Below are 21,611 nucleotides of genomic sequence, written 5' to 3'. Positions count from 1 at the left end.
ATAAAATTGTAATTATAGTTTGTTTCACTAATTTTCATAATATTACACCTTCATGTCTTAAAAATAAATAGCTTGTTTGAAATTTAATTGCTATAATATCATATTTATATCCTATATTATAATATCTAATTAATTTTGGATTTGCAGATTGTATATAGTATAATCTCAAATCTTCAGTGCCTTTTAAATAATGTAATGAATGTTTGATGTTATTTCAATGTTAGAGTGTTTGACGTGCACTATGTCTTGTAAAAATACTAACTATAAATGTAATTTCTTGTCTTGTAGATGTGGCTAAATATAAAAGTGCTCCAACCACTAAAGGGTATAAATACTAATCTTCTAATATTTCCTCCTCTCCCTTCTAGGAAAGATATAGATCATCACCATCATGACCATATTCAATCGTTGGTGTTAACAATAGATAAGCATCAATCATATTGAATCTCTACAAGATTTGTCTAATATATGTTAGTTGATAGAAAAAAATGCTATCATTTTTTAAATGAATAATTTAAAGACCAATGCAAAAAGTTATTTTTTCTAATATTTTCATTTCAAATTCATGGATAAGTAGGTTAATAGCTACAACATATGCAAATCTAATATCCACTAGATTAAGATTATTAACATATATAGTAATAATGACAATAATAATTTTATCTCATTTAATAAATAAATAAGAAATTAATAGATTACTTCCAAACTTATTTATAATTAAATAAACTCAAAGATATTGATACTACATATATCTAGATTGTTTAAGATCATATAGGACATTTTATAATTTAATACCATGATATTGTCATGGAGCAAGTCTATTTGGAGTTTCTATTTCTAAATTAAGTGGAACTTTAATATAAATATTTGCATCAAAAGAACCATACAAATATGCAGTTATCACATTCATAAGACATATCTTAAAGGTGGCATGAATTGCCATTCCAATAATATATCAAAATGTAATTGAATCCATGACTAAAAATTACATGGATTTATAATCAATACCAAATCATTGGATAAATTCTTGGATAATAAGACGAGCTTTATAGTAGATTTTTTTATCCCTAAGATCTTACTTGCATATTAATACTATCTTATATTCTAGTTGATATGATGTAAGAATATCCACAATTGAACCAAAGATTTTTTTTCTTATATAAAGAGGCAAATTCTTCCTCAATGGCAGTTTTTATTTTAATCAGTTAAAGTGATGCATCACTTTCTCAATGGTTTGAGATTCAAGATTTTCTTCCTTGTAAAAAAGAGCTTAAGTAATCATACATGCAAATGAATCATCTATTATACTAGATAGTCTATTCCAAATGTAGTTTGTAATACAATATAGAACAAATTATTTTGTACTCAACTTAGTTTTATTCTTCTTAATTTAGAGATTTTCTATTACATGAGGTGAAGATATAAAATAATATTTATATAGACATATCATCATTAATTAATGGTTCCGTAGGTTTAGTGGGTACTTGTCATGGATATATGCATGTAAGCTAGTAATCACTTGTATAAATAGGTAGAAGTAAGTAGAAGTAAGTAAAAGCAAGTTAATTTTATAATATCTTCTATAAAAGCTTTATAGATTCTGCTTTGACTTTATAAATGTCTTTAATTGACTTTTTGGGTTAGAAACGTGGTCAACAAGTTGGCCATGTGTCACACATGTTGTTAGCTTGAAGACCAAGCTAATTATGTGGCTCACTTGTAGAAAAACTTGCCTTGTAAGTCAAGGCAAGTATCCTACAAAGTCAACACACATTGGAGGTCCTATAGAATATCGCCAAGTAGCCCCTAGTTAGATAGTATATATAGAGACAAGAGTGAAGCCCTCTTCACTCTTGTCAACTCCTTTCTTCATTCTAGTCTAGTTTTAAGAGTCTTAAGTTTTCTTGTCTTTTGGCAATAAGCCAATCTAATTTCTTTTAATATATGTACTTCTTTATTTCTATTTTGTCACTTTTTTTTTACACGGATTTCATTGGTTTATGCATCATCTTTTAGTTCATGTCCTTGACAATATTTCTACAATAACAATACTATAATCAACAAATGTTATATTCTTCTTCTTATATGATTGTTTATTTGGTGCATGAATCCTTTTAGTTTTTGATGTTATAACTTGAGGTATATTAGTTAATAGTATTGCAATCTGAGTAGGTGCATTTTGAGCTTCATTAATGAAAATTCTTGTAATTTGAGGCGCATCATTGAAGCCATCAAATATTTCATCTCCAATCCATTTAAGATACAAAATCTTAGCAACTTCAATTTTAGTCAAAGATATTTTAGGATCAAGATTCATTATAAACGTTTTTAGTACTCCAAATATAAATATTCTATTTTTTTGTTAATTAGATACTCATCTTCAAAAAGATGGAAATATATTTTTTTTTTAAATATTTTTTTTGAAAACATACACATAATAATGTATCAATTGATAGATTAAAGATACAAATAATGTTTGGTGAATCAAAACCAACATATATGCCTTCTTGTCAATGGGCTTCAATGGTACACCATTGATGTTCTAGTACTGGAGTCCAAGTATAGAAACCAAACATCCGTAAGTGGAAATATATTAGAAACATGATTTAAAATGATCTCTTTTGGTATATTAATTTTAAGAGTAGAGGATGGAGGCATATTAATGTTGCAGCATGCAAAACTATATGATCTCATATAAATATAAGTAAATTTGCTTGAAGAAGTAGTGATCAAGTAATGAATTGTATATGCTTTATAAATGACTCTGCAATTCTATTTTGAACATGTTCATATAAAACACAATATGTCAACTCAATCTCTCTTGCAGTATAATAGTCTTCAAAAGATTTTGATGCAAATTCTTTTGCATTATCCATATGCAATGTTTTGATAGGATAATCAAGAAAATATACCCAAAAATAAATAAGCATAGATAAAAGATTGGAAATCACCATGTTTTAGGTTGATAATAATAAAACATGTGATTATTTGCTTGATGCAACAATAAAGACTAAAAAATAACAAAATGGTTCAAATATTGTATTAATAGGACCACAAATATCACCATGTAATTTTTCAAGCATTGATGGTAATTCTTACAGAAGTTTCTAAATTAAAGGTCAAGGAATCATCTTACCTTGTACTTATGCACAACATAATTTCATAGAAACTACATTTATAGGTCTTAAATTATGACTAATTATACATAGAATTATCTTCTAAAATAATGTAGGATTTAGATGTTTCAATCATCTATGCTATAAAAAAATATGACTCTTTGTGATAGATGATGCAAAATTAAATATAATGGAAGGCCAAATTGCAATCCAATATAAATTATTTGTTGCAACAAAGACTTTTTTAATAACTTTATGGTTTTATACAAAAATCAAATCTCCCACCTATCTAGAATGGTGGTTGAAAGGTGATAATCATTGGTACATACATCTCGATAGGTGATAAAACTCCAAAGTATTGAAGGTGCAAACATTGCATGTTTACATTTTATGATGAAACCTATAAGCAATTTTACTATCAATGCTCCATCTTGGAACAAAATGCATTCGTTCTTGCTATGGTCATCAAATTTTTAATTTGCTAAGTTGAGGATTTTTGAGTAAAAAATTGTCTATCTCACAAGATAGTATATATTGTTGCAAAATCAATGAAGGCATCATTTGACTCATCATCATAGGTTTTATTATTCACATAAGCCTCTAAAGCATCAATATCAATTAAATCTATGGATGCATCTATGGTATGAGCTTCACAAGCCTCAGCTCAAAGTTTCTTATTTTTCTTAGAACATTTTTATAAAGTATTTTGAAATATGGAATGCATATACTAAATATCCAATCATCTTGTATTTACAGCAAGAATGCATCTTAGATTTATTTTTTTCATTGTAATTAATAGTAGAATGTTTTTTCTTTTTATATGAGTAGAAATAGCCATGACCATGATTGCCCTAGTATTTATGAGCATTTTTCCTATGTTTATATAATTTTTTCGTAAACTTTGAAATATTGAATGTATGAAATTCTAGAACCACGATTCTAATAGGAGAAGCTTTTGCATTACGCAAGAGTAGCTCATTTTGTTTTTCCGTAAGTAGATAGGATATAAAATTAAGAAGACTTTTAAATTTTATGTTCCTATATTATTGTGCAAGCATAGCAGATGCAAGAAGAAATATAGAGAGAGTTTTATCAATCATTTCTTCTTCAAATATGCTTTATATGCACAATTGTAGTTGTAATATAATGTGATATATTTCACTATTGAAAACATTTCAATTTAAAAAATCTAAGATGCATAAACATGTCGAATCATGATGTCTATGCAAAAAGAAAATGGTCTTTTGATGATCAAACTTGGATTTAAGATTCTTCCAAAGCTCGGTTAAATCTACCATATTCAAATATTGATGTTGCAATACAAGTATTAGATGACAACAAAAGAGAAGAAGTGCTTTCTAATAGATAGTAAGAAGAATAGAAGTACTTATAGTAGAAGATTCTTCAAACAAAATTACATCTAAAAGTTATCTTATAAATAAATTTAATTTTATCATTTTGCCCATAATAGATAATTGTTTCCATTAGCAACCAATGTTAGAAATAATAGAGCTTGAAAATGTTGGGATGTAATGGTAATAGTTGGAACTATAATAGAGGCAATTAAAGATGTTGGTGCAGTCATTATAAATAAATCTATGAAAAAAATACAAGAACAAGTAGAAGAAGTTGTAGTAAAATGCACCTTAAAATATAAATCCAAATAAAATGATAAAGTTGAACTTGAAATAAAAAATATTAAGAATTTAGAGATTTTTTTTTTCCAAAAATAAGGGTTTGTAGTGGATTACTACAATAACAACAATAGTGGCAAATAACAGCAGCAGACAACAATGGCAACAATTGACAATAGTGATAGACTATGGTGCATGACAATTGATGGTAACTTGGAGAGGTGCAATAGTCGATGGCACAATGCAACAACTTGGTAATATGATTGTAAAACAACAATTAGCATCAAGGAAGGTGCATTACATCATTAGCAAGAGTAGGGTATAGAGCAATACAATAGTAATAGTATCAAGCACAGCAAGTAGGCCACAAGATATAGAATGATGCAATGTAGAAGAAAAAAAAAAAAAAAAAAAAAAAAAAAAAAAAAAACAAGAAAAAGATAAAGAGCAAGGTGCACATAAGTTTTTAAAAACAAAGACTAGTGTACAGGAGTAGTTGTGCTAACAACATGTTGAGAATTTTGGAGAGATAGAAGAGTAGCTGGAAGTAATGTGCATACATAGATAAGAGAGTGTACTAATATGATTGTTTTATGTATACAAAGAGAAGGAAAGAAGATTAACAATTTTTCTTAAATACATTCCAAACACAATATTTATTACCTACATTTAATGCTCTCAAAAAGTAGGAATAAAATCTTTGTTCTATTTAGATAGTGGCAAAAGAACTTTAATATATATATAATATATATTTATATTATTCAAATAAATAGAAGTAAATAAAAATAAATAGATTAATATTAGAAAGTCAACACCTTTTTTAAAAAGATGTAAAAAGTTTTTCAAACATAAATTAGATAATTAGTCTTGAATAAGTATACAATCCTCAAAATTATCAACACTTTTCTTCTATTTCTTTCTTGGATCTTTCTTGTCTCTTTGTATTTGGCTTTGTATTTGGCAATAGCCATTTTAATTCTTTTGTTTCATATAACTATCACTTCTTTCCTTATATTTTCTCTTCTTTTTTGGTACATAAATGCATAGGCTATTGGATTTTATCTAAATTCATATTCTTAATACTCAACATCCATTAATAATTTAAATTTAAGAACAAATTGTATTTAAGAACAATATTTACTTCTTTATTCACCTTGGTTATAAATTTCATAAAACATATCAAAACCTTAAAAAGTATCTATTGTTTTAGTTTGGACAAACACCTAGTCAAAATATTTACTCTTCTTTCTAGGCAATAAACACGACATATAAATTCATAATTTTACTTACAAAAATCATGAGATTATCTAACATTTCCTATAATAATTAGTCATTAAAAAAATCATAAACATTTATAGACAAATAGATAAGATGAACTATAAGGAAGCACATAATTTTCACTATACTAAATTGAAGTGTACACTGTTTTTCCAAAACAAACAAATACTCTATATACCAACTCTACAATCATGAGGTTAAGCAGAAGAAAAGGTTCCATTTTTACATGATGATAAAACATATTGAATTAAAAACATTTAGAGGCTAACGATGAACGATGAATCATTTGCTTCATACAAATGTGTGACCGCTATTAACCCAGAGTGAAGATCCTTGCACTAAAAGTTCATATCGCGCAAGAGCCAAGAGAGGTTCAGAAGCCTGCAGGACTGTCACCAAACGCTCTCGAAAAACATTTACAAGGACTGAAGAAAGAGAGAGAGAGAGAGATTAAATATAATATAATCTTTAGTGCATAACGCTATCTCGTAGTTTTCGAAATTCATAAGGTTGTTGGTAAACATGCAGTTCTGAAATCTTTAAACAGCAAGCTTAGACAATGATAAATCAAACCAACGTAAAGAAAATTCTCCGATACACCGGGCTTTAGCACTTCACCTTCATTCTTAACTTGGTGACATTGCAATGGTCGTCAGATTCGCACTGCACATAGTAGTTACCAGATAATCCAATAGAATTACTCCACATACGAATAGAGGTGTGTGAAATCGGCTGCCTTGGCACTGCAGATACCTACAAATGAGTACTTTTCCCTTCCGCATGCCAGCGAGATTTCCTCGCCCTTAACTTGTTCTTAGAGGTCGGAACACCATAACTGGCCGTTCACAAAGACAATCCTGTAGCAAACAGTATTCTAATAGCCTCTCTGCAGCGATCAAGGCATGCAATTCTTCCCTTAAGAGAAGCTTGGTTAACAATATAGAATGACGAACAATCCAAGAAATGCCCATGACACAAAATCCCCTTGCACAAAATGTCAGACGACTTAACGAAAGGGATACCTGCAAAAAAGAAAAACAGCTCAATCTCTTCTACAAAGAAACAAGGTTACAACGACAACCGGCCAGGTACATGCACATACTGTAATTATTACCTTCACTTGGCAAGGCTGCACAGGATTCTCACACTGATATCCCACTAGACTGCTGCAGCTGGGCCCCAACTGGGATAAAGACGTGGTAGATCTGCCAGCGAATTGGCACGATAAATGTAGGAGCTGGCCAGCAGCATCAGCGAGGATCAACTGGACTGCACACTCAGCGCCCCAACTAACTCCCCCAAAACCAGCAGTATGCAGCTTAGCAGTCCCCAAGGCCAGCAGCCACCAGTCACCACAGCTCAGGTGCCACACCAAAAATATGGTGTTAATCCCACGACCCCACTCAGCGCTACCACAGTACCGAGATTGTAAACAAACCAAACCTTACCATGTCAGACATTGTATCATGGAATCTGTCGACATTCTCCAACTTGATGTCTGCTTTAGTAAATTTGGTCTCCTACACTTTTCAAAAACTAGTTTTCCCCTAATACAACACTTTTAAGTCTTTGAAACACAAACAAAAGTTGTGTCCTGGTTTGATACTGGAAATGTAAGTTTGTCTGAACACAGCTCCACAACACCAGATTTCTACCAAAAGACTTTTTCACTACGTCACTAGTGCATACTAAGAAAAGCATTTGAACCAGGTCAACAAACTAACCAGCCAAACAAATCCACAACGGCGAAACTTTAAGTTGCTACTTCCTTTCACAGCCAGCGATCCTCAGTCTGCTGCCCGTCATGCCATTATAAATTCTAGCCACTCCATTCTTCCCAAACGCGTGAACTCAAGTGAATGTCTGTACATACAGTTACATACATGTACATGTCTCAAAACGAATAAATTGTATTCAGAATTTTCCTACAATGAACTCACGTTGACGAGTAAGGAGAATCAGAACATCAAAAATAAATAAAAAAGGAAAACTCAGGTCCGGCTCCAAACATGGGCTAGTTGTAATGTACGTCATAAAGTGAAATCAATTGAGTCCACACCAATATTGCATAAGCTAACAATCTTATAACGCAAGAGTTCTGCTAAACCTTCATACACTACAAATCACATGGCTATACGAAAAGAACATAATACATTTCTCTTACATTGTAAAAATCTGTGCAACTAACCACGTTCTTTGAAAGTAAACCGACAAGAGAACATAAAAAGCATTGCACAGAAATGGAGAAAAAAAATCCGGAGAAATACCTCTAAATCAAGCTTCATCAGACTGAGTGGGTGAAACACTGCGAGGCACATCAGGTGACTGACTGCGGTGGGGTTGCTCTGGGGATATGCTACCTTGAACCGGCGACGCTGAGAGGCTTCGGTTTCCTGGTGAAACTGACATTCGGCGAAGAGGAGGAGACGCTTTGAGGTCAGGAGACTCACTGCCCCTGAATATGAAACAATAAGAGAGTGGATCTAAGATTCTTGCGAACACCTAATACGTGCAAAATAGCTTCCATAACACTATAGTACACGTCCAAAGCAATATCAAATTCTAAATAGGAAGAGATTGGAACCGCAATTCACGCAATCACTAGGAGATGGGTTGCCACAACTGAATCTATCTGCAGAGAAATGGAGAGAGAGAGAGAGAGAGAGAGAGAGAGAGAGAGAGAGAGAGAGAGAGAGAGAGAGAGAGAGAGAGGGGAAGGGGCGGGCGGGGGGTTGGATTCCCAACTTAGCAAAGGTACGGAAAGAAAATCACCGGACAGGATCCACTGGAGACAAATCTTTAGTCCTTGTATCCATATCCTCCATGGGCTTTTCAGAATCTGACAGCTTCCGAGGACTACCACTCAAGCTTCGGCTGCGGCTGCGGCTGCGGCTACGGCTGCGGCTGCGACTCACAGTCATCTTCCTTTCAGGACTCTTGCTCTTTTTCATTCTTGAGCTACGTCCTTTACTTGGGCTGCAGGACAAAAGCTCACAACAATTTAACCAGCTCAGGGTTATGGACAGCAAACAGCAACCCTTTGCGATCAAGATTGCTAACGACGTAAATAACAAGAGCTCCGTATTACATACGTACCTGATACTACCCCGGGGAGAACTCCTAGGTCGGTCGGATCCGCTGCGAGCAAATCGCTTTGAATCCCTATCCGCGCGGCCTCGACTACGGCTTCGACTGCGACTTGTGCTACGAGAAGCGCTGCGACGCCTAACATCACGACCCCTTTCTCTTTCTCTTTCTCTATCCCGTTCTCCGCCTTGGTATCTATCATCACGGTCTCCACCACGATACCTCTCTCTTTCATAGCGATCTCGGCTGCGACTACGGCGGCGTGTGTCTCTCGAATGCCGATCCTCCTCTCTGTATCTCCGATCCCGGCTTTGGACATGTCGAGAGCCGGATAAATTTGATCAAGAAATAGAAAACCGGGAGGCATTTAAGAATTGTAAATCAAAACAATAGAAGAGAAAAAAAACCTACATCAAAATATACGATGAATCGTATACACAATCGCAAATACCACAAGTTGTGATCGAAGTATCAAGGCACTTGAAAATATAACCAACACGACTGACTGAAGCAGCTTGCACAGTAAACAAAATTTAGAACTTAAAAGAGGAACCAAACAAGTACATACATGAATGAATACCATCGGTCAGAAAAACATTGCACAACAATTGTAGATTAAATACCTCGGGCGCCTTGGGCTCTGACTTCTGGACCTGCTAACCTTCCTCACAGTTGTGTCAGTGATCCTTCCTCGATGACTGCAAACCAACCAACGATCAAAATACCTCTACAATCATCACCCAGTTTCCTCAAAAGGTGCGTACATTGCGACACATAAACTACATAGCTTGAAGCCACACAGAAACAGATCATTAACATCTACTGTATCCAACCAGCACTTCTCAAGGTAGTCTTCTGTCTTCTGCTCAGAAATTTCTTGTTACTCACATTGGCTCGTCATTTCGACCATATTTGGCACTCTGCACCACGATATTTCTTCCATCAACGGTCCTGCCTGTGCCAAGGCCAATGGAACAAACAAGAAATCAGGAGGGGGAGCTACTCAGGTATACTGAACTGTCAAAATACAAAGCAGTTGTATACAAGATACAAGACACAAGATTATGTGAAAGACCGAGGAATCACCATCTAGGCGCTCAATCGCTTTTTGTGCCTCATCAGCGTATTTGTATCGCACAAATGCGAAACCACGAGATTCTCCAGTCCTGCAAAAATAAGCACATCAGCCGCCTGTACATGACTATACAATGCGATAAGGGAATTGACACAAAACAATGCAAAGTTAAAACAAAGCTCCGCTTAACGCTTCACAACTTTCAAAAGCCCTGTTAAAAGCAATATGAAGTCCTCACCGACGATCTCTAGGAATAAATATATCCACCACTTTGCCGTATCGATCAAATAATGGATAAAGATCATCAGCGCTAGTTCCTGAAGTACAACAGTGAAAAGTTCCCAGCATAATCAGGATTCTGCTGAACAATTGAAAAGGAGAATGATAATAAAACGGTAGAACCTGAAGTTCCGTTAATCGATGAGGGGCAAGCTCCAGAATTGCCATTTAACCACAGCAACTAGAATTACCGCAGAGTTATTCCATATTGTGAACAACGTGAACGCACAAAGAAATGTACGACTCTGACAAGAGACCCCAACTTAGACTATTAAAAAAAAAAAAAAAAAAAAAAAAAAAACTGTCTATCATGGGCAGGAGTTTGGTAGTTTTCAATGATTTACGTTCTAAGTTAATACAGAAAACAGTTGAACTAATTGCAACCCCAGAATTCAAATACAGCTTTTCAATTCAATTTCAAAGTAAAGGATTCAGAAGAACTCTGAACACTATGATTGCAAAATTACAAAACTCGTGATCCACTAGCACAATGAAGTATTTAACGCCCCTCGAAAATATCGACTTCAGAAAATAAAACTCTTGTAGAAAAAAATTCTGAAATTGCCGCAAGAAAGTAGTTTTCAACCGTTAATTGGTCCAAAACCTGAAGCTATGGAAAATTTTGAAATACAAAAGCTTCACATAAAATTGACTCGAAAAATTGATCCACGAAATAACCTAAACTCCACGAGAATAACCTACAGTTTCCGCGAAAATCTTGACCCGAATCAGGACGGAAGAAAAACACATGATTACCGAGGTTAAGAAGAGGGCATTGATAAGTAACCATAGTTATCCCTGGAGACATCTGTCACACTAATCACTCGGGGACAAAGAGAAAAAGAAGATAATAATAACAAATACAATTAAAATGAAAAGGACAGAGGGGGGGATGATTGCAAAGATTAATGAGAGAACGTCCTAATAACAAGACTCAGAAAACCTAACAACACATAATCACTCTAACCAGAAACTAGCGAATAATAGACCTAAAATCACTCAACTTCCACACGATATCCCCGCAAGCACCCGGGGAAGACCACAACACGAGACGAAATGCGCCACGGGGTAGGAGCAGAGATGACATACGAAATGTGATGTTGAGCACGAGCAACGAGTAAGTATCCCTGATATCAGGCGGCCCGGCTCTGCCAAAGTGAGACATGGTGACTACTCCCAGAAGCAGCTTCTCGCGCTCCGGGGCTGGTGCCCAAAACTAGAGATGAAAAAAAAAAAAAAAAAAAAAAAAAAAAACGGGGGGGGGGGACAAAAGAACAAAGGGAGAAGGGCAACAACGAGTCAAGAGGCTGCGGAAGTGGAAGCAAGGAGAGAAGAGCACGGCGGCTAAATTGGGGAGCGGAGTCGATGAGGCAGAGGACCATCCCCCGCAAACACCATCGCCTTCTGTCCTCCGACGTCCTCAAACAACCCGCCTCTGGTCACCATCTGCCCCTGTTACCGCGGGGCGCCTTTTTGGGCACCCATTCCCGTGCACCAACAAAGTTTCAAACCTGTGCCGCAGATTTCGGAGTCAGCGGTTGTTATTCACCAGTCGCATTCAACCGCGAAGAGTAGATAGGGACAGGAAATTTACCCTCCATGAATTTACCCTTCCATTTCCACAGGTCACTATTCTATCCTTCAGCTAAAGTTACTCAATATTTTAGTATTCAAAATTATTAATACGTCTTCTGAAATATAGAAGAATTATCGTTGGAAAAAAATCGTCGAAACACATCCATCGGCGTATAAATTCAAATATATCATCCATTCTTGCTTCAGAATACGTTCATCCGCGTCCAAGGCTGTGGCGGGGTTTACACAAGGCGACGGAGACAGGGTCGAGGTTGAACCTCTGCGGCGCCGGGTCCTTCGAGAGAGGGTATGAACGTGTGCCTCATTCAATCTCTCTTTTGTTTCGCTTCGTTTCTTATTCCTCTTTGATCGAATTGTCATCGTATTCAGCGTGCGATGTGGCTGCGCGATGTGATCTAACCATGTCTTATGGTCGTTTTCCATGAACTCTGGGCTCATATTAATATCGCAGCTGTATTCTTAGTGTTCTTAGCACCGTGTGTTGCTGCGCGATTTAGACGCTGCAGTTTGTTGCGTCTAAGCCTTGGACAATCTGATGGTATATTTGTTCATTGTATCGCTGCGCGGTGTGCCTGGGATTGAGGTGGCATTTCTACGACGATTATGGGAGAGGAGGTTTAGGGTTTGAAATATTTGAATCGTGAGCAATATATTTCACTAGTCATTCACTGAATTGGAGCTGGACATATTTTAAACGTTACATTTTTCATGTTTTTGAAATTTTATTTTTATTGTTATTTTTATGTTTGTCTCTCTAGTGAACGATTCCTCTATCAAATATTGCTCGAGCTTCATTAATCTTCCAAGTTTTTAAGGAACTCTTTACTTACTCATTTACAGGTTTTGGCAGGGGTAGATGCGACTCTTTTCATGTCTTACATTCCGTTCGTGCGGGCGACAACTGTTTCTGGGATGTTCTCTCCAGCTTCTGCAGAATGCGGTGATGCATTGAGTACTTGGTTTGTTGGATGCCCACTAAACCACTCCAAGTTTCTGCACTATGGCTGCTCTTGGTTGCAACATCATGATGGAAGGACATGCGTTACCGCTCATAGATGAAAGTAGTGTAACAATAAATTCATTAGGACTATGGTAAACTCTGAAGTCGGCATGATGGAGCAACTTACTGCTTTGGACAATCAGCAGGCGTTCTGGAAGGTGTACCATCGAAATCCCCTCACCTGTGCTGTAGATTTTGTTAAACCTCAGCTAATGAGGTGTGTTATTTCCCATCCTAGTGAAAGAGAATCATTAGGTCTTCGCATTACACGCTGTCGAAAAGGTGTAGTACTTTTGAACAAAGAGCATGCCACGTCCGTCATGAAAAAGACACGTACAAGCTTAGCATCCACAAGCTTTCAGCAGGTACAGTCAATTACGCAGTTCCTCTGAACCTAATCCGGTCGCAATTCGTTAGCCTTCTAAGAAGTCTGGACCTATTCCAGGCACACGATCTCATGCATATCCAAGCACCATCCTACAAAAAGAGGGCGAGCAACACCAGCAATATCTTGAGGACTTGGCTTTGTACATTTTTAAAGCGTATCAATATCCGTCCTACGTGAAAAGTTTTTGGCTGAGAAGGTTGTTGCTGCAGCTCTTTCATTATCAATTCACTTTCGACAGTGCAACTCCCTTGCAAGTCAAATATCTGCGTCTAATATTAAGGGGGATTTTGATGATGAAATCTTGGGTCTCAAGTTACGGATGGAAGAGTAGGTATTGGCCGTGGTTGAGCCTTTCTTACCTTTGCTTCGAACTTTTCGCGGCAGGATGGGAACAATATGTTGGCTCTCAAGTTGGATCCGCGTTTTAAGGGGTTAGGTCTTCTGTGCGACTACGTGGGAGCAGAGAGAGTCGTGGATATCGTGTCCGGGTATGATAATCTGGTCCTGTTACCCATATTGATGCAGTGTTACAAGCGTTTACATCCGACAGCTCAAAGTCAGGAACTTGTAATCCCCGTTTCCCATGTTCTGTTTTTGGAGCTCAAGCATTAGCAGAGGGAGTGATCTGAGAACAATTGAAATCCGAGTTGTCTTTGTTCAGAAGGCTGCAAGTTGAAATTGAAAGAGTATTTAACACAGCAGGTCAGATTCTGTCTCAACAACGACGCACACTTGCTTTGGAGAATTTAGATAAGTTGGTATTCATTTCCAAAAACTGGCAACACGAGCGAACTAAGGCTGGTTAATCGGAGGTTGAATCTATCGAGAATTTTCTGGAAATTGAAGACAGTATCATTGATGACAATATCCATCTTATAGAGGAAGCTGACTTGTTTGAGAAATAAATCTCTCATGATTAAGGTTTGAGTTCTGGTTCATTTTGTTGATACTGCAGAACATGTATATGTGACTGAGCTAGATTACTGTGTTTGATGAACTTTACTTCTCTGTTCTGGTACAACTGAATGCTTCTGTTCTTACGTGGCTGTACAATTAAATTGTTGAAAATAATTTTATTACAATTGTTCTGAAGTGCACGATCGCTTCAAAAAAATGCCCAATATAGTACTGATCTTTTTTTGTTCATACAATCAACATGCTTTCAAGGGGGTTGCCAATGATTAATCTCGTATAGGTGCAAGAAGTCACGCATAATTGCTCTATTCTGTAAGAATCTTTTTCCGCAACTGAGTGACATGTACATTATATAATTTCGAAAAACCTTGACCTTTACAGACTGGAACAATCAACTCAGTGGTTATAAGTCTTATTCAATGGAAATGGAGGCTAGTTCAGGTGTTAACTCTTCAGGTTCTAACCCCTCTCAGGCACCTCAATATTAGAGCAATTTAATCCTCAAAATTCTCGAGGAATGCTAATCGCTCAAATATATTCAATCAAGTGTGAAAGTTTATTTAGGCTCTGCAGAAAATATCCATACTAGATTTAATTATTAAAGATGAGTAGAGAACTATAGGGTTTGACAGGAAGTAGCGCATCATGGAAGCGAACAAGCGACTGCTAAGAAGTCCAACCCCTGCAGAAGGTCCAACCGAAGGGATCTTCATAAGTTTCATTGGACCAATAGTAACCTCTAGTGGTGACTTTCCAAACATACGGGCCATCAACAGCGCACTGTAATTGTTCATGGTAAGCGTCACCCTCCCACACACTTCCTTGTGACGGGTGCCCCACTCAAATTTGCAGAGAAACAGCGTTGTGCCGAAGAAGTTTTGGTTGAACTCGAAGTGGCAGTCGCTGAAAGGCCGCACTATCACGTATCCGAGGTCATCATCTCCGGATCTGCACTTGACAGCTACGGGACTTGTCATATCATTTATTATATCCACGCTGCAGCTACCAGCTATGACGTAGCAACTCGAAACTCAACAAAAAGAGGAGCATGTGTGGCAGGAAAAGCTTTCCTGTCGTTACCATGTTTACATGCTTCCTAGTTGCACTTGCTCTTTAACAGCTCAAGCTTGTAAATATTGGGAACACTACCTACTGTGGCAGACGAAGAGACATTCAGGTACTGGTGCATCCCATATGTAAAACATTGCAATTCTCTACGCAACCTGCCCCCAACTCAGTACAATATGCATATAATAATGTTATCTATTCTCCTCATGTACAACAAGATTGCAGCCAATGTGCGACAGAGTGCAGCGTACCTGCCAAGTTTAATCAAGTGTGCGGTTATGCTGGCGCCTCGTACTTGGTGAAATCCCTTTAGAAATCGACTCCTTTCATTTCTACTCCATGCGCAGAAAGTGTTTGATGCCAAATTCATGATTCATGATTACATGCTTTTGATTATTAAATTTAAATCTGGAAAATGCTGGAAAATGCTGGAAATCATATTCAGATTTGGCAGATTTAATTTTCACTAATCTAGGTTGCTATCGTTTAAAATGAATGGAGCAGACAGTATTAAAAAAATCACAAAAATGTGCGTTATATAAGTTACAATACTAAATCTAAGTGATTGATTGATCATTATACAGTCCATTTTTGTCCCTTGACAATTATCAAGTACTAATTAAACATTTTCGATTTTTATTAATCATTTTGATAAATTGCAGAATTCTATATACCACCATTTCTGCTCTAGTTAATTTGGCTTTTAAAATCTGATATGTCATAGCTCATGAACTTAAACAAACACCTTATGATTAACTTAGTAAATTAATAGATATTACTCACAAAAATTAATATTCTCTAAAGATTAACATAACATTTAATTTAAATTGTACTAGCATTAAAATAAAATAAAATGTTTGGCCTTGAGAATAATATGTTTAAGTGGTAGGATCTTAAGTGTGCTTATAAAGGTTGTAGAAATTAATTGCTTTATTGGTTTTTTCCTTAAAATAGCATCACAACAACAAAGCTGAAACAAAAGAGTATCATGTGTCTTTTGCAAAGGTGACAACACAATATAGTGAAAGCTCATAGGATGTTTTCAAAAATGAACTGTACAACTATACATTACAATGCAATCATTTTGAAAGAACCCAAACTGCATGCATACTTGATTTTCATGCAGATAAAAAAGACAAAAGTCCCTGGCGTCGTCATGGTGGTGGTGTCAGCCAGACCGTTGTGAAGGAACAAGAATAAAAAATATGAAATATAAAAACAAAAAACAAAAAGCTTAAGTCCTGGGGAACCAAGTACAGTCACAACTATACCACAAATGGTATGATCGAGGCCTGCATCAGGTCTCTCTTGATGTGATTCAATGTTGGAGGACCGAATCTGAATGGATGCAGATAGACAAAGAGATTACCATTATCAATTTTGCACGTACCATCAAATCGTCGCATCTTCACTGCTTCTAGGGAGACTCTCCTGTAGCGTCTTTCAGTTTTCGTTATGTACAGAAAATTCCAACGTTTTCCTAACTGAGTAAATGATGTGCGTGTTACGATATGTGTGAAAATGGAGGAGCGCAAATAGTTGCGAATCTCCACAAGTGTACACAGAGTACTGACACTAACCCACGTATATGTATGTCTTTCCCTCTGCCTAGCAGCACCTAAGGATTCAGAAAACTACACTGGGCGCCTTCCACAACGTTCGAGCTCATGGTGGATCTGTGTTGTGAACCAAGATCGCCAGCCGCAAATAACAATCAGGATGTCGACGATGCACGGTCCAAGATGGGTCAAGTACACAGCAATGCTGCACTGACAGAAGTCGAGCGGGAGTGGTTGTGTTCTCCTTCGTAAGTGATGATGAGCATAGATGAATCTTCCAGTGAGCGCTCTACGTGTTTACGAGCTAAGCAGCCTCGCATGCTGCTACACTTGTAGTACCCTCTGCACATCAAAAACGAACCATTAATCTCAAAGACAAGATCCCACTCAGAGGGCCATTTACCTACTGCTAAAACATCTCAGCAATAGTCCGTATCAGATTTTTACAAGAGCCTTCCACGACGATAAAGTCATGCTAGATCAAGAGGTTGACCCCACAGCCATTCCTTACACATAGAAACTAGTTACTCTGGCAGCATCCCTGTTAACTTCAGAATAACTCCAATCGGGGGGAAGGGTTCATTTAACGTTAAACAACTAATGATGTCATGAGGGTTTCGAGAAGGATGCTGAGGTGGCGACAATTCTAACGATCCTGCTATTACCAGGTATTAATTCGCAATGACTGGTAATAAATGACAATAAATTGCAGGTAGAAATGAAGTTCACATACGTTCGCTACCTACGTAACCATATTCCAACAAAGAACACGTACATCGCCAATCTTGCTCACTCTTCTCCAGTAAATCCATTAGTATTGAAGAACCCACACCTCTAAGAATGCTACCGGAATGGACACCAACCCTTCGTCTTCAAACCAAAATCATAAGAATTACCATATACAGATAATGCACACGTATTTAACGGCAAAAGGTATGCATATTGAACACGTTTGCATTATCAACCGAATTTATTGTGTGTGTCAAATTATTCTCTAACAACAGTTCGTCAAACTTGGCAGTGGTTCCATCACATGCCAGGTGTAGGCACGAAACCGACAGGATACAAGGACTCCGTAATCGCTTCGATATGGATACAATAAGCGAATTACAGTATCTTAAGCAACACTTCCAAACACACTGGCCGGTAAAATTTCCGTTCAGGAAGTAGGAATAAGCAAGGTCCTGGAATCGGAGATACCTAGGGTGCGGGGATCCTTTGATAGGCTTCTGGCCATACTTGCGCCATGAATAATCATCGGGAGGAATATCAGCAAGTTTACTACTGATTGCTGGCACGCGAATAATCCTCTTTACTTTCAGTTTCCTATGATTCTCGAAAACAAATCAATCAATCAATCAATTAATAGTAGTCAATGAACCTGACTTGTAAGTTTAAGAAGGCCTTCAAGTCAGAATGACAAAAGATATCACAGAACTCTTTAGAGACACTTGGTGCTCTACCAAGAATTGTCCGTCCCTTCAACAAGCTCGATGTGTAAAGATTTCCGTCAAAGCACGCAGCTTTTCAGAGCCATTTATACATACATCACCACGGTACGCTCAAGCTTTTATCCCACTTTTAGGACTTTGTTTCGCGACTGAAAGCGCATCCACAAAATGAAAATGGCTCTGATAAATTTGGCTTGGATAGTTGCACGACATCAGCATCAAAGTGCAGTAGAGACTGACAGAGGTATGTAGGAGGGGAAAGAAAAAAGAAAAAAGTAAAAAAAAAAAAAAAAAAAAAAAAAAACACTCCTGCGTGCATGCCACTCACTCTCATGAGTGTGCAGGTTTTCTCTCAGGAAAATTTACATGGAACACAAAGGAGCAGATTGACTTGCCTTCTTTTAGAGCAATGGCAGCGGCCAGCTGTGGCACACTTCCCGCTTCCTTCATCCGCCTTTCCCATGCACTTCTTCTTCGTTGGTGGTCCTTGAGCGCGCCGTTCAGGAGTAAAGTTATGCACCTTATCTGAATCAACACTACCGTCCAAGCAGACGGAAGCGAACGACTTGGAGGTCGTAGTTTCAGGACCCCTCTCTAACGACCGACCCAATTCTGACTTCCCAAGCGAGATCTCTTGAATCATAGAGTGATAGCCTTGCTGGTTGCGCTGTTGCAAAGGTGACCACAGCTGTTGTTGCAGATGCTGATGCATCTGCTGCAAATGTAATTGCTGAAGCCGATGATGATTCAGCTGAAGATGATTCATGCCTGATCCTCCTGAACCCAAGCTAGCCCCCAACGAGGCTGAGACTTGCGGAGGAATGAATTGCTTCGCCTGCTCACAATGTCGGAAACAGCAGAAATAGGGCGGTCGATCAGCAAAAATACAAAACATAACTCATCCCGCGCATCTAAAGTCAGCACAAAACCTCCTGATACTGATTTTGGATGTTTGTGCAACCACAAAATGAATTCGATTATGTTGTACCCCGAAAGAGGGTTCTTTTAAAACATGGTACACCACAAGTAAGCATGATTCAGTTACACTCAAATGCGACTCCTCTATTCATTTTACCAACGATATCGTTAACTTCATTCGAACCAAGGCCGAATTCGACCAATTCCATGGTAATGCCGAATACAAAAAGTTAACGTACGTGTGCAGAAGAGCTACAGTCAAGCATCCATGACTCCCTCAGCGACTGAAGAACACCATTAGAGCTACAAACCACGGTTAGAGGGAAGATGCGCCTGAGGCATGTGCCATCCATGAGGATCCATGACTTGGACGTTCTGAAATATGACTGGAAACTCGAGGCTGCGATGAACAGACCTGTGCTAGCAAGTGTTGCTGTGGATAATGTAGTTGCTGTTGACGATGTTGAAACGAAACAAGAACCTCATCCGGAACATGGGGATATTGAGGTGGCGTGCTGCTGGGAAACGGAAAGTCCCTCTTCCGTTTCATACCATATTGCGTAGAATTAGTGCTGGGACCCAGCACATTGCTCAGGCCAGCTGGACCTCGACGAAAGCGGGCGTGACCCGTCCTAGAGAGCAAGGTAACAACCTTCTGAAATCTGGATATTGCAGCACCCGCGGCTATGCTGGCTTCCATGTCTAACGAAGCTTGATTGCCTTGATAGGATTCGCTATGTGCAAGCGACCGCAGGAGCTGCTTCGCATTTTCCAAACCCATGCGCGTCGCTTGCTCTGCCTCGTGGTCGCGCTCTTTAATCAAACTGCTTGCGGACTCCGTGAGCAACTCCATGTTTACTATCTGTCGCTAAATGCTTCCCAATAAAATTAAGAAACTGAAATAAAATTCAACACTCAGAGACGCGCCTCTATCGACTCACTCCTGAATTCTCCAATAAAAATGCAGAAATAAAATAAATTAATCTCCCAATAAACCCTCTCTCTTTCCTTACATTTCGTCTCTCCCTCTTCGTACTCCACTATTTTGTTCCTAGTCAAAATTAACCCCAACACCTTCCGATAACTACAGTTAAACTGCACACAGCTTCGTCGATCAACAAAACAACGCTCGTCCTTTGCATGATCATCAACCAAAGCTCGATGATCAATCAACCCCCTTCCCAAAACTCAACAATACCCCTCTCTTCCATCTGCTGCGACACCGACCTCGACCTCGACATCGCCATGGCCATCGCCAAGGACACAACCCATTCAATGATCTCCAAACACCGCATCGCTTCAGCACTATGTCCCCTCGCCTTCTTCTCGATCCCTTCCCAAGCCCCGAGAGCTAAAAAAAACCTTCCACGCTCCGACGTACCACACGCGATCCCACATGACTCATGCAAGCCGCATGCAATTGACCGATCCCTGGCTGCAACTAAACGACGTCGTCGCTTAACTCGCGAGTGGCATTGTGACGGCCTCCGTGGCAGAGCAATGGCGTCCGCGTGAGCTGAAACCCTAAGTAGCCTAGCTGCGAAGCACTACCATAGTGAGCCGAGGCGAAGCAAAGCAAAGCAATCCAAGGCAAAGCGAGAATGAGGTGATGCCAGACGCTGATGAGCACACAGCGAGACACTGGCAGCACAGCACAGGACGCGAAGTCGACAACACCAAGCGCTCTCTCCCATTTCTCGTCCTGTGTCTCTTCCCGTGTTTCGTCCAGTGTTTCGTCGTCTCTCGAGGCCGCTCCTCTCACCCGTCCCCACTCGCCCGTCCCAGTTCTCCGGGTGCCCGTCCTCCCCCCGGCACTGCCCCAAAGTGGATGACGCCATTCCAACGTTCCCCATGGCACTCTCATGGAGAACGACGTCCCCATGCTCTGGATGGATGATCGTCATCGGTGGATGATTTTCAAACTCGGTGCGCCATTCATCCAACTCTTTCCTTATTCTCTTTTTCTTTTCTTTTACGATGCCTGTAAATATTTGTTCCTTCATTTGTGTTTCTTTACTAAATTATATTCATTTATATTCGTTGGTTTCTTCATTAAATTTTGCATTTCAAAATTTGGTTATGGCTTTCAAATTTGGTCAAATGCCATCTGCATTCTTGTTTTCCAAAAAGAATATGGGTGTCATATTTTATTTTACCAATTAATAGTTGTTAATATGGTACACTTTTCTTTATCAACTTCAAATAGTTGTAATTTTTTTTTATATTCAGTTTATAGCTTCAATATTA

At 38.1% G+C, this 21,611-nt stretch overlaps 2 protein-coding genes and 1 long non-coding RNA gene across 7 annotated transcripts; 1 reads left to right on the top strand and 2 right to left on the bottom strand.

Annotated features, from left to right (window-relative positions):
- Positions 1-6,117: 6,117 nt before the first annotated feature.
- LOC112285073 (uncharacterized) lies at positions 6,118-11,886 on the bottom strand. Of its 3 annotated transcripts, none has more exons than XR_016504123.1 (10): positions 11,559-11,854; positions 10,429-10,507; positions 10,202-10,281; positions 10,004-10,070; positions 9,739-9,813; positions 9,125-9,424; positions 8,801-9,004; positions 8,296-8,483; positions 7,753-7,891; positions 6,118-7,437 (listed from the first exon to the last, which is right to left on the bottom strand). XR_016504123.1 is itself a non-coding variant. In XM_090251788.1 (9 exons), the coding sequence occupies exons 1-8, from the start codon at positions 11,632-11,634 to the stop codon at positions 8,303-8,305; spliced, it is 1,062 nt and encodes a 353-aa protein (XP_090107914.1). In that variant the 5' UTR covers positions 11,635-11,886; the 3' UTR covers positions 7,488-7,891; positions 8,296-8,302. The 3 variants fall into 3 exon arrangements, 1 of the variants encoding a protein (XP_090107914.1); XR_016504124.1 differs by lacking the exon at positions 11,559-11,854 and adding an exon at positions 11,226-11,355; XM_090251788.1 differs by lacking the exon at positions 6,118-7,437 and having other exon boundaries at positions 7,488-7,891; positions 11,559-11,886.
- Positions 11,887-12,372: 486 nt separating this feature from the next.
- Positions 12,373-15,774, top strand: LOC112284486 (uncharacterized). 2 transcript variants are annotated; one of them, XR_012217919.2, is made up of 3 exons: positions 12,373-12,705; positions 12,906-14,374; positions 14,750-15,774. It is a non-coding gene; the product is annotated as an uncharacterized LOC112284486 (long non-coding RNA). The 2 variants fall into 2 exon arrangements; XR_002970423.3 differs by lacking the exon at positions 14,750-15,774 and having other exon boundaries at positions 12,906-14,380.
- Positions 15,775-16,911: 1,137 nt separating this feature from the next.
- Positions 16,912-21,091, bottom strand: LOC112284216 (putative WRKY transcription factor 11). 2 transcript variants are annotated; one of them, XM_024523822.3, is made up of 4 exons: positions 19,780-21,086; positions 18,842-19,281; positions 18,196-18,321; positions 16,912-17,337 (listed from the first exon to the last, which is right to left on the bottom strand). In XM_024523822.3, exons 1-4 carry the CDS (start codon positions 20,215-20,217, stop codon positions 17,184-17,186), a joined length of 1,158 nt encoding a protein of 385 aa, XP_024379590.1. In that variant the 5' UTR covers positions 20,218-21,086; the 3' UTR covers positions 16,912-17,183. The 2 variants fall into 2 exon arrangements, with proteins under 2 accessions (XP_024379590.1, XP_024379591.1); XM_024523823.3 differs by lacking the exon at positions 18,196-18,321 and having other exon boundaries at positions 19,780-21,091.
- Between the last annotated feature and the right edge of the window lie 520 nt (positions 21,092-21,611).

This window comes from Physcomitrium patens, chromosome 7, assembly GCF_059467195.1.
Source record: "Physcomitrium patens ecotype Gransden chromosome 7, ASM5946719v1, whole genome shotgun sequence".
In the NCBI taxonomy this organism is placed as follows: domain Eukaryota; kingdom Viridiplantae; phylum Streptophyta; class Bryopsida; order Funariales; family Funariaceae; genus Physcomitrium; species Physcomitrium patens.
The sequence above is the reverse complement of the archived record's forward strand: the minus strand, read 5'-3'. Positions and strand labels throughout refer to the sequence as shown.

What these genes read in the sequence shown, in the direction of transcription:
- LOC112285073 (XM_090251788.1), bottom strand. Translation starts at nt 11,634, where the DNA reads ATGTCTCACTTTGGCAGAGCCGGGCCGCCTGATATCAGGGATACTTAC. An exon ending in CGTGCTCAACATCACATTTC is followed by an intron (nt 10,508 to 11,558) that starts GTATGTCATCTC and finishes GTTGTACTTCAG; the next exon opens with GAACTAGCGCTGATGATCTT. An exon ending in AGCGATTGAGCGCCTAGATG is followed by an intron (nt 10,071 to 10,201) that starts GTGATTCCTCGG and finishes GCCTTGGCACAG; the next exon opens with GCAGGACCGTTGATGGAAGA.
- LOC112284216 (XM_024523822.3), bottom strand. Translation starts at nt 20,217, where the DNA reads ATGGAGTTGCTCACGGAGTCCGCAAGCAGTTTGATTAAAGAGCGCGAC. An exon ending in TGCCATTGCTCTAAAAGAAG is followed by an intron (nt 18,322 to 18,841) that starts GCAAGTCAATCT and finishes CGAGAATCATAG; the next exon opens with GAAACTGAAAGTAAAGAGGA. An exon ending in AAAGGATCCCCGCACCCTAG is followed by an intron (nt 17,338 to 18,195) that starts GTATCTCCGATT and finishes TTTGATGTGCAG; the next exon opens with AGGGTACTACAAGTGTAGCA.